Here is a 17,089-nt window from a genome sequence, read left to right as displayed (position 1 = left end):
CAATTCTATGAGCACCTTGTGACCCCTCTATGACCACTAATACCATTCTATGACCACTCTATGACCACCTTGTGACCAACCACGGTCTCTCTCTGGAAGACGACGACTCTGCCTCCCTTGTCCCCCGTAGCCAGCAGATCTCCTGTGTGGTTGAACTCCACTGTAGAGATTACATCAGCTAGGAGAGAGGGAGGGAGGAAGGGGGTAGAGAGAGAGAGAGAGAGAGAGAGAGAGAGAGAGAGAGAGAGAGAGATCAATACAGTATCAGTTTCTGTAACATCAGAGGAAAATATTGTCAGTGTCAGCATCCTACTATCATTCTGTTACTACCCCATAAGGGTTCAGAACCACTGAGTCAGCATCCTACTGTTACTACCCCATAAGGGTTCAGAACCACTGAGTCAGCATCCTACTATCATTCTGTTACTACCCCATAAGGGTTCAGAACTACTGAGTCAGCATCCTACTATCATTCTGTTACTACCCCATAAGGGTTCAGAACCACTGAGTCAGCATCCTACTATCATACTGTTACTACCCCATCAGGGTTCAGAACCACTGACTCAGCATCCTACTATCATTCTGTTACTACCCCATAAGGGTTCAGAACCACTGAGTCAGCATCCTACTATCATTCTGTTACTACCCCATAAGGGTTCAGAACCACTGAGTCAGCATCCTACTATCATACTGTTACTACCCCATCAGGGTTCAGAACCACTGAGTCAGCATCCTACTATCATTCTGTTACTACCCCATAAGGGTTCAGAACCACTGACTCAGCATCCTACTATCATACTGTTACTACCCCATAAGGGTTTAGAACCACTGAGTCAGCATCATACTGTTACTACCCCATAAGGGTTCAGAACCACTGAGTCAGCATCCTACTGTTACTACCCCATAAGGTTTTAGAACCACTGAGTCAGCATCCTACTGTTACTACCCCATAAGGGATCAGAACCACTGAGTCAGCATCCTACCATCATACTGTTACTACCCCATAAGGGTTTAGAACCACTGAGTCAGCATCCTACCATCATACTGTTACTACCCCATAAGGGTTCAGAACCACTGAGTCAGCATCCTACTGTTACTACCCCATAAGGGTTCAGAACCACTGAGTCAGCATCCTACTGTTACTACCCCATAAGGGTTTAGAACCACTGAGTCAGCATCCTACTGTTTCTACCCCATAAGGGTTCAGAACCACTGAGTCAGCATCCTACTATCATACTGTTACTACCCCATAAGGGTTCAGAACCACTGAGTCAGCATCCTACTGTTACTACCCCATAAGGGTTCAGAACCACTGAGTCAGCATCCTACTGTTACTACCCCATAAGGGTTCAGAACCACTGAGTCAGCATCCTACTATCATACTGTTACTACCCCATAAAGGTTCAGAACCACTGAGTCAGCATCCTACTGTTACTACCCCATAAGGGATCAGAACCACTGAGTCAGCATCCTAGTTTCATACTGTTACTACCCCATAAGGGTTCAGAACCACTGACTCAGCATCCTACTATCATACTGTTACTACCCCGTAAGGGTTTAGAAGCACTGAGTCAGCATCATACTGTTACTACCCCATAAGGGTTCAGAACCACTGAGTCAGCATCCTACTGTTACTATCCCATAAGGGTTTAGAACCACTGAGTCAGCATCCTACTGTTACTACCCCATAAGGGATCAGAACCACTGAGTCAGCATCCTACCATCATACTGTTACTACCCCATAAGGGTTTAGAACCACTGAGTCAGCATCATACTGTTACTACCCCATAAGGGTTCAGAACCACTGAGTCAGCATCCTACTGTTACTACCCCATAAGGGTTTAGAACCACTGAGTCAGCATCCTACTGTTACTACCCCATAAGGATTCAGAACCACTGAGTCAGCATCCTACTATCATACTGTTACTACCCCATAAGGGTTCAGAACCACTGAGTCAGCATCCTACTGTTACTACCCCATAAGGGATTAGAACCACTGAGTCAGCATCCTACTGTTACTACCCCATAAGGGATCAGAACCACTGAGTCAGCATCCTACCATCATACTGTTACTACCCCATAAGGGTTTAGAACCACTGAGTCAGCATCATACTGTTACTACCCCATAAGGGTTCAGAACCACTGAGTCAGCATCCTACTGTTACTACCCCATAAGGGTTTAGAACCACTGAGTCAGCATCCTACTGTTACTACCCCATAAGGGTTCAGAACCACTGAGTCAGCATCCTACTATCATACTGTTACTACCCCATAAGGGTTCAGAACCACTGAGTCAGCATCCTACTGTTACTACCCCATAAGGGATTAGAACCACTGAGTCAGCATCCTACTGTTACTACCCCATAAGGGATCAGAACCACTGAGTCAGCATCCTACCATCATACTGTTACTACCCCATAAGGGTTTAGAACCACTGAGTCAGCATCATACTGTTACTACCCCATAAGGGTTCAGAACCACTGAGTCAGCATCCTACTATCATACTGTTACTACCCCATAAGGGTTCAGAACCACTGAGTCAGCATCCTACTATCATACTGTTACTACCCCATAAGGGTTCAGAACCACTGAGTCAGCATCCTACTGTTACTACCCCATAAGGGTTCAGAACCACTGAGTCAGCATCCTACTGTTACTACCCCATAAGGGATCAGAACCACTGAGTCAGCATCCTACCATCATACCGGTACTACCCCATAAGGGATCAGAACCACTGAGTCGGCATCCTACCATCATACCGGGACTACCCCATAAGGGATCAGAACCCCTGAGTCAACATCATACTGTTACTACCCCATAAGGGATCAGAACCCCTGAGTCAACATCATACCGTTACTACCCCATAAGGGTTCAGAACCACTGAGTCAGCATCCTACTATCATACCGTTACTACCCCATAAGGGTTCAGAACCACTGAGTCAGCATCCTACTGTTACTACCCCATAAGGGTTCAGAACCACTGAGTCTGCATCCTACTGTTACTACCCCATAAGGGTTCAGAACCACTGAGTCAGCATCCTACTATCATACTGTTACTACCCCATAAGGGTTCAGAACCACTGAGTCAGCATCCTACTTTTACTACCCCATAAGGGTTCAGAACCACTGAGTCAGCATCCTACTATCATTCTGTTACTACCCCATAAGGGTTCAGAACCACTGAGTCAGCATCCTACTATCATACCAGTACTACCCCATAAGGGATCAGAACCACTGAGTCAGCATCCTACTATCATACCGGTACTACCCCATTAGGCAGGGGATCAGAACCACTGAGTCAGCATCCTACTATCATACCGGTACTACCCCATAAGGGTTCAGAACCACTGAGTCAGCATCCTACTATCATACCGGTACTACCCCATTAGGCAGGGGTTCAGAACCACTGAGTCAGCATCCTACTATCATACCGGTACTACCCCATAAGGGATCAGAACCACTGAGTCAGCATCCTACTATCATACCGGTACTACCCCATTAGGCAGGGGATCAGAACCACTGAGTCAGCATCCTACTGTTACTACCCCATAAGGGATCAGAACCACTGAGTCAGCATCCTACTGTTACTACCCCATAAGGGTTCAGAACCCCTGAGTCAGCATCCTACTGTTACTACCCCATAAGGGATCAGAACCCCTGAGTCAGCATCCTACTGTTACTACCCCATAAGGGTTCAGAACCACTGAGTCAGCATCCTACTATCATACTGTTACTACCCCATAAGGGTTCAGAACCACTGAGTCAGCATCCTACTGTTACTACCCCATAAGGGTTCAGAACCACTGAGTCAGCATCCTACTATCATTCTGTTACTACCCCATAAGGGTTCAGAACCACTGAGTCAGCATCCTACTATCATACCGGTACTACCCCATAAGGGATCAGAACCACTGAGTCAGCATCCTACTATCATACCGGTACTACCCCATTAGGCAGGGGATCAGAACCACTGAGTCAGCATCCTACTATCATACCGGTACTACCCCATAAGGGTTCAGAACCACTGAGTCAGCATCCTACTATCATACCGGTACTACCCCATTAGGCAGGGGTTCAGAACCACTGAGTCAGCATCCTACTATCATACCGGTACTAACCCATAAGGGATCAGAACCACTGAGTCAGCATCCTACTATCATACCGGTACTACCCCATTAGGCAGGGGATCAGAACCACTGAGTCAGCATCCTACTGTTACTACCCCATAAGGGATCAGAACCACTGAGTCAGCATCCTACTGTTACTACCCCATAAGGGTTCAGAACCCCTGAGTCAGCATCCTACTGTTACTACCCCATAAGGGTTCAGAACCCCTGAGTCAGCATCCTACTGTTACTACCCCATAAGGGTTCAGAACCACTGGGTCAGCATCCTACCGTTACTAACCCATAAGGGATCAGAACCACTGAGTCAGCATCCTACTATCATACTGTTACTACCCCATAAGGGTTCAGAACCACTGAGTCAGCATCCTACTATCATACTGTTACTACCCCATCAGGGTTCAGAACCACTGAGTCAGCATCCTACTGTTACTACCCCATAAGGGTTCAGAACCACTGAGTCAGCATCCTACTGTTACTACCCCATAAGGGATCAGAACCACTGGGGTTCTTAAAGTTTTTCAGCCCAATTTAGAAATGTTGTGTTTTCCTCGGACGTAACGTCAGGAAAATATGCAACTATATGTAAATATTGGTACATTTTTATGACCTTATGCCTAAAACAAATTCAATATAGACCAAAACAAATAAAACTGCAATTAAGTATTCATGTGAATATATATTTGTGTTTATTTCCCCCCCCCCCCCCCCCCCCCCATTAAAAACACTCTTACATATCTGTCTAGTTTGGAACTGTTTGCTGCTAAAATACAATAAACAATTTTCATTCTGAACTGGAATAAACTGATTGATCACACATCACACAGATGTAGACTAGAAAACACACACAGTCCTAATGAGAGGTGAAGCTTCAACAAGCAGGTCTATTCTGGGCTCAGTTTTAAGGACATTACCTCTAGATCTGGTAATGTCCTTAATAATGTACGTTCAGAGACAGCCAGCAACATGGAGGAGTCCAGCTCTGAACCCTTAACTCTCTCTCTCTCTCTCAAACAAACATCTCTGATTCTAAACTGGTTGTAGGCCTATCTTTTGTCATGTAGTGCCGTTGTACGCCTACATTATAAGTGTACCTAAGAGGACAGAGAGGTATTATAAACCTACCTAAATTGATGTGTTGTAAGCCTACCTTCGGTAACAGAGATATATTGGAAGCCTACCTTCGGTAACAGAGATATGTAATAAGCCTACCTTCGGTAACAGCGATATATTGGAAGCCTACCTTCGGTAACAGAGATGTGTTGGAAGCCTACCTTCGGTAACAGAGATATGTTGGAAGCCTACCTTCGGTAACAGAGATGTGTTGGAAGCCTACCTTCGGTAACAGAGATATGTTGGAAGCCTACCTTCGGTAACAGAGATGTGTTGGAAGCCTACCTTCGGTAACAGAGATATATTGGAAGCCTACCTTCGGTAACAGAGATATGTAATAAGCCTACCTTCGGTAACAGCGATATATTGGAAGCCTACCTTCGGTAACAGAGATGTGTTGGAAGCCTACCTTCGGTAACAGAGATATGTTGGAAGCCTACCTTCGGTAACAGAGATGTGTTGGAAGCCTACCTTCGGTAACAGAGATATGTTGGAAGCCTACCTTCGGTAACAGAGATGTGTTGGAAGCCTACCTTCGGTAACAGAGATATATTGGAAGCCTACCTTCGGTAACAGAGATATGCTATAAGCCTACCTTCGGTAACAGAGATGTGTTGGAAGCCTACCTTCGGTAACAGAGATATGTTGGAAGCCTACCTTCGGTAACAGAGATATGTTGGAAGCCTACCTTCGGTAACAGAGATGTGTTGGAAGCCTACCTTCGGTAACAGAGATATATTGGAAGCCTACCTTCGGTAACAGCGATATATTGGAAGCCTACCTTCGGTAACAGAGATATATTGTAAGCCTACCTTCGGTAACAGAGATGTGTTGGAAGCCTACCTTCGGTAACAGAGATGTGTTGGAAGCCTACCTTCGGTAACAGAGATGTGTTGGAAGCTTACCTTCGGTAACAGAGATATGTTTGAAGCCTACCTTCGGTAACAGAGATATGTTGGAAGCCTACCTTCAGAAACTAAGTGGCGCTCTAGGTCTACGTAACTTGACAGAGTTATAATACGCAAACTTAATCTAACATAGAGGTATTATAAACCTACCTAATGTGACATAGAGCCATTGTAGACCTACTTAAGGTAAAATATATGTATTATAAGCTTTGATTATATAGTGGTATTATAAACCTACTTAAGGTGACATAGAGACGTTATAAACCTACTTAAGGTGACATAGAGCCGTTATAAACCTACTTAAGATAACAGAGGTGTTATAAACCTACTTAAGATAACAGAGGTGTTATAAACCTACTTAAGATAACCGAAGTGTTATAAACCTACTTAAGATAACAGAATTGTTATAAACCTACTTAAGATAACAGAGGTGTTATAAACCTACTTAAGATAAAAAATGTGTTATGAGCCTACTTAAGGTGACATAGAGCTATTATAAACCTATGTAAGGTAACATAGTGATATTATAAACCTACATATGGTGACAGAGGTGTTATAGACATACTTAAGATAACAGAGGTGTTATAAACCTACTTAAGGTAAAAAAAAAAAGGTGTTATAAGCCTACCTTCGGTGACGTAGTCTCGCAGGAAGTTGTGGTTGACTTTGGAGCTCTCGGTGTCCTCCCCCATTGGAAGCAAAGGAAAGGGGACCCGACCTGGACCAATCAGAGCTCTCTCTCCCCTCCCAGGCTCTGCCCATACTGCTGGGGCCTAGCGCAGTGGCCTGGGGCAAGGCATCGTGGGATATGGAGGGGCGGAGGAATAGAGAGGATAGAGGGAAGAGAGGGAGAGGTGTGGTGAGGATGGAGAGAGAGAGAGGGGGAAGAGAGGGAAGGAGTTTGGTGAGGTGTGGAGAGGGAGAGAAGGGTGAATAGGAGAGGGGGGTGGAGAGAGAGAGAGAGAGAGAGAGAGAGAGAGAGAGAGAGAGAGAGAGAGAGAGAGAGAGAGATTAGGTAGAAAAGGATGAGAGGGGAGGGGACCTGAGAGAAGGTGGCTCGCCCACACACACTCCCACAGCACGCGGCGTGACCTCTGATAAAAACACACACTACACACACACTACACACACCACTACACACACCACTACACACACCACTACACACACCACTACACACACCACTACACACACCACTACACACACCACTACACACACCAGGCCAGCAAGAGAAGTCCCGAAACAATGAGAAATCCACTGATACGCTGTTAGAGAGAGTCGTCCATTTGTCTGCCTGTGACTGTGTGAAAGAAAGAGAGGGAGAGAGTAGCACTCCTCCGTGTGCGTGATAATATCCACTGCGCTGCAGTATTTCCTTGGTAACAAACAGGAACAGGAACAGGAATTGTAGTAGTATAGCAGGAGTATTTCCTTGGTAACAAACAGGAACAGGAATTGTAGCAGTTGTAGCAGGAGTATTTCCTTGGTAACAAACAGGAACAGGAACAGGAATTGTAGTAGTAGTAGCAGGAGTATTTCCTTGGTAACAAACAGGAACAGGAATTGTAGCAGTAGTAGCAGAAGTATTTCCTTGGTAACAAACAGGAACAGTAACTGTAGCAGTAGTAGCAGGAGTATTTCCTTGGTAACAAACCGGAACAGGAATTGTAGCAGCAGAAGTATTTCCTTGGTAACAAACCGGAACAGGAATTGTAGCAGTAGTAGCAAGAGTATTTCCTTGGTAACAAACAGGAACTGTAGCAGTAGTAGCAGGAGTATTTCCTTGGTAACAAACAGGAACTGTAGCAGTAGTAGTAGTAGCAGGAGTATTTCCTTGGTAACAAAAAGGAACAGGAATTGTAGCAGTAGTAGTTCTTGGTCTCAGAGTGTGGAAGTCCTTGAAGGAGAGCGCAGGAGAACAGGAAGAGGAAGAGGAGACAAGGCCTCGACACACCTTCCTACGTTCTGCCTGTCGGCTTGTTTTGCCTGCCTGTCTCTCTGCCTGCGTGTCGGTCTGCCTGCGTGCCTCTCTGCCTGTCTGTCTGTCTGCTGCTGCTATGTCCTCTGTACTGCAGTGTCACTGAGCAGGCAGGCAGGCAGGGGCACGTGTGTCTCTGTGTGGAGAGGAAAGGAGAGAGAGAGAGAGAGAGAGAGAGAGAAAGAGAGAGAGAGAGAGAGAGAGAGAGAAGGGTGGCGGGATGAGCGAAAAGGAGAGAGGGAGAAAGCGAGAGTAGAGGATGCTGTGGGTCTGTCGCTGCAGCCTCTTTCCAGCTTAGCCAACCAGAGCACAGCTCTCAGTCACGACTCCGCCCACTGCAGGTGATGAGAGGGAAGTGACCGGCAGAGGGAACAGTGGAGAGAACGAGAGGAGAGAAGGAGGAGAGAGAGGGAGCTCTGAATACCCATACCAGTGTACTACATACTTCAATTGCATACTATGCACTCATCGTTGCATACTATTTAGCACGTAGCGTTTAGCAAATGTTACGCAGTAGCGGCTCCTGATTGGCTGAGTAGGTGGGGCGGGGCCGAGTGCGAGTGGATTTTTCCAAATTCAACAGACATGCATCATGTTAACCAGCCTGATTATAGCTCATTTCCAATTAGATCAATGTCTCTAAACTGTGAATAGAATAGGAATGGAGTTATAGACATCCTCAGGCTGGTTATAGACCTCCTCAGGCTGGTTATAGACCTCCTCAGGTTGGATATAGCCTCCTCAGGCTGGTTATAGACCTCCTTGGGCTGGTTATAGACCTCCTCAGGCTGGTTATAGACAGACTATCACATTCAACCTAATGGAGTTATAGACCTCCTCAGGCTGGATATAGACCTCCTCAGGCTGGTTATAGACCTCCTCAGGCTGGTTATAGACAGACTATCAAATCAAATCAAATCAAATTTTATTTGTCACATACACATGGTTAGCAGATGTTAATGCGAGTGTAGCGAAATGCTTGTGCTTCTAGTTCCGACAATGCAGTAATAACAAGTAATCTAACTAACAATTCCAAAACTACTGTCTTGTACACAGTGTAAGGGGATAAAGAATATGTACATAAGGATATATGAATGAGTGATGGTACAGAGCAGCATAGGCAAGATACAGTAGATGGTATCGGGTACAGTATGTACAAATGAGATGAGTATGTAAACAAAGTGGCATAGTATAGTATAAAGTGGCTAGTGATACATGTATTACATAAGGATACCGTCGATGATATAGAGTACAGTATATACGTATGCGTATGAGATGAATAATGTAGGGTAAGTAACATTTATATAAGGTAGCATTGTTTAAAGTGGCTAGTGATATATTTACATCATTTCCCATCAATTCCCATTATTAAAGTGGCTGGAGTTGAGTCAGTGTCAGTGTGTTGGCAGCAGCCACTCAGTGTTAGTGGTGGCTGTTTAACAGTCTGATGGCCTTGAGATAGAAGCTGTTTTTCAGTCTCTCGGTCCCAGCTTTGATGCACCTGTACTGACCTCGCCTTCTGGATGATAGCGGGGTGAACAGGCAGTGGCTCGGGTGGTTGATGTCCTTGATGATCTTTATGGCCTTCCTGTGACATCGGGTGGTGTAGGTGTCCTGGAGGGCAGGTAGTTTGCCCCCGGTGATGCGTTGTGCAGACCTCACTACCCTCTGGAGAGCCTTACGGTTGAGGGCGGTGCAGTTGCCATACCAGGCGGTGATACAGCCCGCCAGGATGCTCTCGATTGTGCATCTGTAGAAGTTTGTGAGTGCTTTTGGTGACAAGCCGAATTTCTTCAGCCTCCTGAGGTTGAAGAGGCGCTGCTGCGCCTTCTTCACGATGCTGTCTGTGTGAGTGGACCAATTCAGTTTGTCTGTGATGTGTATGCCGAGGAACTTAAAACTTGCTACCCTCTCCACTACTGTTCCATCGATGTGGATAGGGGGGTGTTCCCTCTGCTGTTTCCTGAAGTCCACAATCATCTCCTTAGTTTTGTTGACGTTGAGTGTGAGGTTGTTTTCCTGACACCACACTCCGAGGGCCCTCACCTCCTCCCTGTAGGCCGTCTCATCGTTGTTGGTAATCAAGCCTACCACTGTTGTGTCGTCCGCAAACTTGATGATTGAGTTGGAGGCGTGCGTGGCCACGCAGTCGTGGGTGAACAGGGAGTACAGGAGAGGGCTCAGAACGCAACCTTGTGGGGCCCCAGTGTTGAGGATCAGCGGGGAGGAGATGTTGTTGCCTACCCTCACCACCTGGGGGCGGCCCGTCAGGAAGTCCAGTACCCAGTTGCACAGGGCGGGGTCGAGACCCAGGGTCTCGAGCTTGATGACGAGCTTGGAGGGTACTATGGTGTTGAATGCCGAGCTGTAGTCGATGAACAGCATTCTCACATAGGTATTCCTCTTGTCCAGATGGGTTAGGGCAGTGTGCAGTGTGGTTGAGATTGCATCGTCTGTGGACCTATTTGGGCGGTAAGCAAATTGGAGTGGGTCTAGGGTGTCAGGTAGGGTGGAGGTGATATGGTCCTTGACTAGTCTCTCAAAGCACTTCATGATGACGGATGTGAGTGCTACGGGGCGGTAGTCATTTAGCTCAGTTACCTTAGCTTTCTTGGGAACAGGAACAATGGTGGCCCTCTTGAAGCATGTGGGAACAGCAGACTGGTATAGGGATTGATTGAATATGTCCGTAAACACACCGGCCAGCTGGTCTGCGCATGCTCTGAGGGCGCGGCTGGGGATGCCATCTGGGCCTGCAGCCTTGCGAGGGTTAACACGTTTAAATGTCTTACTCACCTCGGCTGCAGTGAAGGAGAGACCGCATGTTTTCGTTGCAGCCCGTGTCAGTGGCACTGTATTGTCCTCAAAGCGGGCAAAAAAGTTATTTAGTCTGCCTGGGAGCAAGACATCCTGGTCCGTGACTGGGCTGGGTTTCTTCCTGTAGTCCGTGATTGACTGTAGACCCTGCCACATGCCTCTTGTGTCTGAGCCGTTGAATTGAGATTCTACTTTGTCTCTGTACTGGCGCTTAGCTTGTTTGATAGCCTTGCGGAGGGAATAGCTGCACTGTTTGTATTCGGTCATGTTACCAGACACCTTGCCCTGATTAAAAGCAGTGGTTCGCGCTTCCAGTTTCACACGAATGCTGCCATCAATCCACGGTTTCTGGTTAGGGAATGTTTTAATCGTTGCTATGGGAACGACATCTTCAACGCACGTTCTAATGAACTCGCACACCGAATCAGCGTATTCGTCAATGTTGTTATCTGACGCAATACGAAACATCTCCCAGTCCACGTGATGGAAGCAGTCTTGGAGTGTGGAGTCAGCTTGGTCGGACCAGCGTTGGACAGACCTCAGCGTGGGAGCCTCTTGTTTTAGTTTCTGTCTGTAGGCAGGGATCAACAAAATGGAGTCGTGGTCAGCTTTTCCGAAAGGGGGGCGGGGCAGGGCCTTATACGCGTCGCGGAAGTTAGAGTAACAATGGTCCAAGGTCTTTCCTCCCCTGGTTGCGCAATCGATATGCTGATAAAATTTGGGGAGTCTTGTTTTCAGATTAGCCTTGTTAAAATCCCCAGCTACAATGAATGCAGCCTCCGGATAAATTGTTTCCAGTTTGCAGAGAGTTAAATAAAGTTCGTTCAGAGCCATCGATGTGTCTGCTTGGGGGGGGATATATACGGCTGTGATTATAATCGAAGAGAATTCTCTTGGTAGATAATGCGGTCTACATTTGATTGTGAGGAATTCTAAATCAGGTGAACAGAAGGATTTGAGTTCCTGTATGTTTCTTTCATCGCACCATGTCACGTTAGTCATAAGGCATACGCCCCCGCCCCTCTTTTTACCAGAAAGATGTTTTTTCCTGTCTGCGCGATGCGTGGAGAAACCTGTTGGCTGCACCGCTTCGGATTGCGTCTCTCCAGTAAGCCACGTTTCCGTGAAGCAAAGAACGTTACAGTCTCTGATGTCCCTCTGGAATGCTACCCTTGCTCGGATTTCATCAACCTTGTTGTCAAGAGACTGGACATTGGCAAGAAGAATGCTAGGGAGTGGTGCGCGCTGTGCCCGTCTCCGGAGTCTGACCAGTAGACCGCCTCGTTTCCCTCTCTTTCGGAGTCGTTTTTTTGGGTCGCTGCATAGGATCCACTCCGTTGTCCTGTTTGTAAGGCAGAACACAGGATCCGCGTCGCGAAAAACATATTCTTGGTCGTACTGATGGTGAGTTGATGCTGATCTTATATTCAGTAGTTCTTCTCGACTGTATGTAATGAAACCTAAGATGACCTGGGGTACTAATGTAAGAAATAACACGTAAAAAAACAAAAAACTGCATAGTTTCCTAGGAACGCAAAGCGAGGCGGCCATCTCTGTCGGCGCCGGAAGTTTAGTGTCACATTCAACCTAATCACATTCAACCTAATGGAGTTATAGACCTCCTCAGGCTGGTTATAGACCTCCTCAGGCTGGTTATAGACAGACAATCACATTCAACCTAATGGAGTTATAGACCTCCTCAGGCTTGTTATAGACCTCCTCGGGCTGGTTATAGACCTCCTCAGGCTGGTTATAGACCACCTCAGGCTGGTTATAGACCTTCTAAGGCTGGTTATAGGCATACTATCACATTCAACCTAATGGAGTTATAGACCTACTCAGGCTGGTTGTAGACCTCCTCAGGCTGGTTATAGACCTCAGGCTGGTTATAGACCTCCTCAGGCTGGTTATAGGCAAACTATCACATTCAACCTAATGAAGTTATAGACCTACTCATGCTGGTTATAGACCTCCTCAGGCTGGTTATAGACCTCCTCAGGCTTGTTATAGACCTCCTCAGGCTGGCTATAGACCTCCTCAGGCTGGTTATAGACCTCCTCTGGCTGGTTATAGACCTCCTCAGGCTGGTTATAGACCTACTTAGGCTGGTTATATACCTACTTAGGCTGGTTATAGACCTCCTCAGGCTGGTTTTAGACCTCCTCAAGCTGGTTATAGACCTACTTAGGCTGGTTATAGACCTCCTCAGGCTGATTATAGACAGATGGAGATCACAGACATGGTAAACGCTGCAGATGTTGTCTCAATGGGAAATGACCTTTATGGACTACCTGACTTGACCGAAAGGAGACATCTATAAACAGGTGATTATAATAACACATGGACTACCTGACTTGATGGAAAGGAGACATCTATAAAGAATAAACAGGTGATTATAAAAACACATGGACTACCTGACTTGGTGGAAAGGAGACATCTATAAACAGGTGATTATAATAACACATGGACTACCTGACTTGATGGAAAGGAGACATCTATAAACAGGTGATTATAATAACACATGGACTACCTGACTTGATGGAAAGGAGACATCTATAAACAGGTGATTATAATAACACATGGACTACCTGACTTGATGGAAAGGAGACATCTATAAACAGGTGATTATAATAACACATGGACTACCTGACTTGATGGAAAGGAGGCATCTATAAACAGGTGATTATAAAAACACATGGACTACCTGACTTGATGGAAAGGAGACATCTATAAACAGGTGATTATAATAACACATGGACTACCTGACTTGATGGAAAGGAGACATCTATAAACAGGTGATTATAATAACACATGGACTACCTGACTTGATGGAAAGGAGACATCTATAAACAGGTGATTATAATAACACATGGACTACCTGACTTGATGGAAAGGAGACATCTATAAACAGGTGATTATAATAACACATGGACTACCTGACATGATGGAAAGGAGACATCTATAAACAGGTGATTATAATAACACATGGACTACCTGACTTGATGGAAAGGAGACATCTATAAAGAATAAACAGGTGATTATAATAACACATGGACTACCTGACTTGGTGGAAAGGAGACATCTATAAACAGGTGATTATAATAACACATGGACTACCTGACTTGGTGGAAAGGAGACATCTATAAACAGGTGATTATAATAACACATGGACTACCTGACTTGATGGAAAGGAGACATCTATAAACAGGTGATTATAAAAACACATGGACTACCTGACTTGATGGAAAGGAGACATCTATAAACAGGTGATTATAAAAACACATGGACTACCTGACTTGATGGAAAGGAGGCATCTATAAACAGGTGATTATAATAACACATGGACTACCTGACTTGACCGAAAGGAGACATCTATAAACAGGTGATTATAATAACACATGGACTACCTGACTTGATGGAAAGGAGACATCTATAAACAGGTGATTATAATAACACATGGACTACCTGACTTGGTGGAAAGGAGACATCTATAAAGAATAAACAGGTGATTATAATAACACATGGACTACCTGACTTGATGGAAAGGAGACATCTATAAACAGGTGATTATAATAACACATGGACTACCTGACTTGGTGGAAAGGAGACATCTATAAACAGGTGATTATAATAGCACATGGACTACCTGACTTGATGGAAAGGAGACATCTATAAAGAATAAACAGGTGATTATAATAACACATCGACTACCTGACTTGGTGGAAAGGAGACATCTATAAACAGGTGATTATAATAACACATGGACTACCTGACTTGATGGAAAGGAGACATCTATAAACAGGTGATTATAATAACACATGGACTACCTGACTTGACCGAAAGGAGACATCTATAAACAGGTGATTATAATAACACATGGACTACCTGACTTGATGGAAAGGAGACATCTATAAACAGGTGATTATAAAAACACATGGACTACCTGACTTGATGGAAAGGAGACATCTATAAACAGGTGATTATAATAACACATGGACTACCTGACTTGATGGAAAGGAGACATCTATAAACAGGTGATTATAATAACACATGGACTACCTGACTTGATGGAAAGGAGACATCTATAAACAGGTGATTATAAAAACACATGGACTACCTGACTTGATGGAAAGGAGACATCTATAAACAGGTGATTATAATAACACATGGACTACCTGACTTGATGGAAAGGAGACATCTATAAACAGGTGATTATAATAACACATGGACTACCTGACTTGATGGAAAGGAGACATCGATAAACAGGTGATTATAATAACACATGGACTACCTGACTTGATGGAAAGGAGGCATCTATAAACAGGTGATTATAAAAACACATGGACTACCTGACTTGATGGAAAGGAGACATCTATAAACAGGTGATTATAATAACACATGGACTACCTGACTTGATGGAAAGGAGACATCTATAAACAGGTGATTATAATAACACATGGACTACCTGACTTGATGGAAAGGAGACATCTATAAACAGGTGATTATAATAACACATGGACTACCTGACTTGATGGAAAGGAGACATCTATAAACAGGTGATTATAAAAACACATGGACTACCTGACTTGATGGAAAGGAGACATCTATAAACAGGTGATTATAATAACACATGGACTACCTGACTTGATGGAAAGGAGACATCTATAAACAGGTGATTATAATAACACATGGACTACCTGACTTGATGGAAAGGAGACATCTATAAACAGGTGATTATAATAACACATGGACTACCTGACTTGATGGAAAGGAGACATCTATAAACAGGTGATTATAATAACACATGGACTACCTGACTTGATGGAAAGGAGACATCTATAAACAGGTGATTATAATAACACATGGACTACCTGACTTGATGGAAAGGAGACATCTATAAACAGGTGATTATAATAACACATGGACTACCTGACTTGATGGAAAGGAGACATCTATAAACAGGTGATTATAATAACACATGGACTACCTGACTTGATGGAAAGGAGACATCTATAAACAGGTGATTATAAAAACACATGGACTACCTGACTTGACCGAAAGGAGACATCTATAAACAGGTGATTATAATAACACATGGACTACCTGACTTGGTGGAAAGGAGACATCTATAAACAGGTGATTATAATAACACATGGACTACCTGACTTGGTGGAAAGGAGACATCTATAAACAGGTGATTATAATAACACATGGACTACCTGACTTGACCAAAAGGAGACATCTATAAACAGGTGATTATAATAACACATGGACTACCTGACTTGACCGAAAGGAGACATCTATAAACAGGTGATTATAAAAACACATGGACTACCTGACTTGATGGAAAGGAGACATCTATAAACAGGTGATTATAATAACACATGGACTACCTGACTTGGTGGAAAGGAGACATCTATAAACAGGTGATTATAATAACACATGGACTACCTGACTTGGTGGAAAGGAGACATCTATAAACAGGTGATTATAATAACACATGGACTACCTGACTTGACCGAAAGGAGACATCTATAAACAGGTGATTATAATAACACATGGACTACCTGACTTGATGGAAAGGAGACATCTATAAACAGGTGATTATAATAACACATGGACTACCTGTCTTGGTGGAAAGGAGACATCTATAAACAGGTGATTATAATAACACATGGACTACCTGACTTGATGGAAAGGAGACATCTATAAACAGGTGATTATAATAACACATGGACTACCTGACTTGATGGAAAGGAGACATCTATAAAGAATAAACAGGTGATTATAATAACACATGGACTACCTGACTTGATGGAAAGGAGACATCTATAAACAGGTGATTATAATAACACATGGACTACCTGACTTGGTGGAAAGGAGACATCTATAAACAGGTGATTATAATAGCACATGGACTACCTGACTTGATGGAAAGGAGACATCTATAAAGAATAAACAGGTGATTATAATAACACATGGACTACCTGACTTGGTGGAAAGGAGACATCTATAAACAGGTGATTATAATAACACATGGACTACCTGACTTGGTGGAAAGGAGACATCTATAAACAGGTGATTATAATAGCAGGTGATTATAAAGACCTGTGTTATCCCAAACCCCGTGTTATCCCCGATGTTAAAACACA

The 17,089-nt window shown here is 44.3% G+C and overlaps 1 protein-coding gene across 1 annotated transcript in view; it reads right to left on the bottom strand.

Moving 5' to 3' along the window:
- LOC139394145 (serine/threonine-protein phosphatase 2A 55 kDa regulatory subunit B gamma isoform-like) overlaps positions 1 to 6,837 on the bottom strand; it is a 24,044-nt gene extending 17,207 nt beyond the window's left edge. Inside the window, exons 1-2 of the mRNA XM_071142180.1 lie at positions 6,774 to 6,837; positions 69 to 178 (exon numbers count right to left, since the gene is read on the bottom strand). Coding sequence (XP_070998281.1) covers positions 69 to 178; positions 6,774 to 6,837 — 174 coding nt within the window. The remainder of the gene's footprint in view (positions 1 to 68; positions 179 to 6,773) is intronic.
- Between the last annotated feature and the right edge of the window lie 10,252 nt (positions 6,838 to 17,089).

This window comes from Oncorhynchus clarkii, unplaced genomic scaffold (assembly GCF_045791955.1).
Source record: "Oncorhynchus clarkii lewisi isolate Uvic-CL-2024 unplaced genomic scaffold, UVic_Ocla_1.0 unplaced_contig_1468_pilon_pilon, whole genome shotgun sequence".
In the NCBI taxonomy this organism is placed as follows: Eukaryota; Metazoa; Chordata; class Actinopteri; order Salmoniformes; family Salmonidae; genus Oncorhynchus; species Oncorhynchus clarkii.
This window is presented reverse-complemented; position numbering and strand designations above follow the sequence as displayed.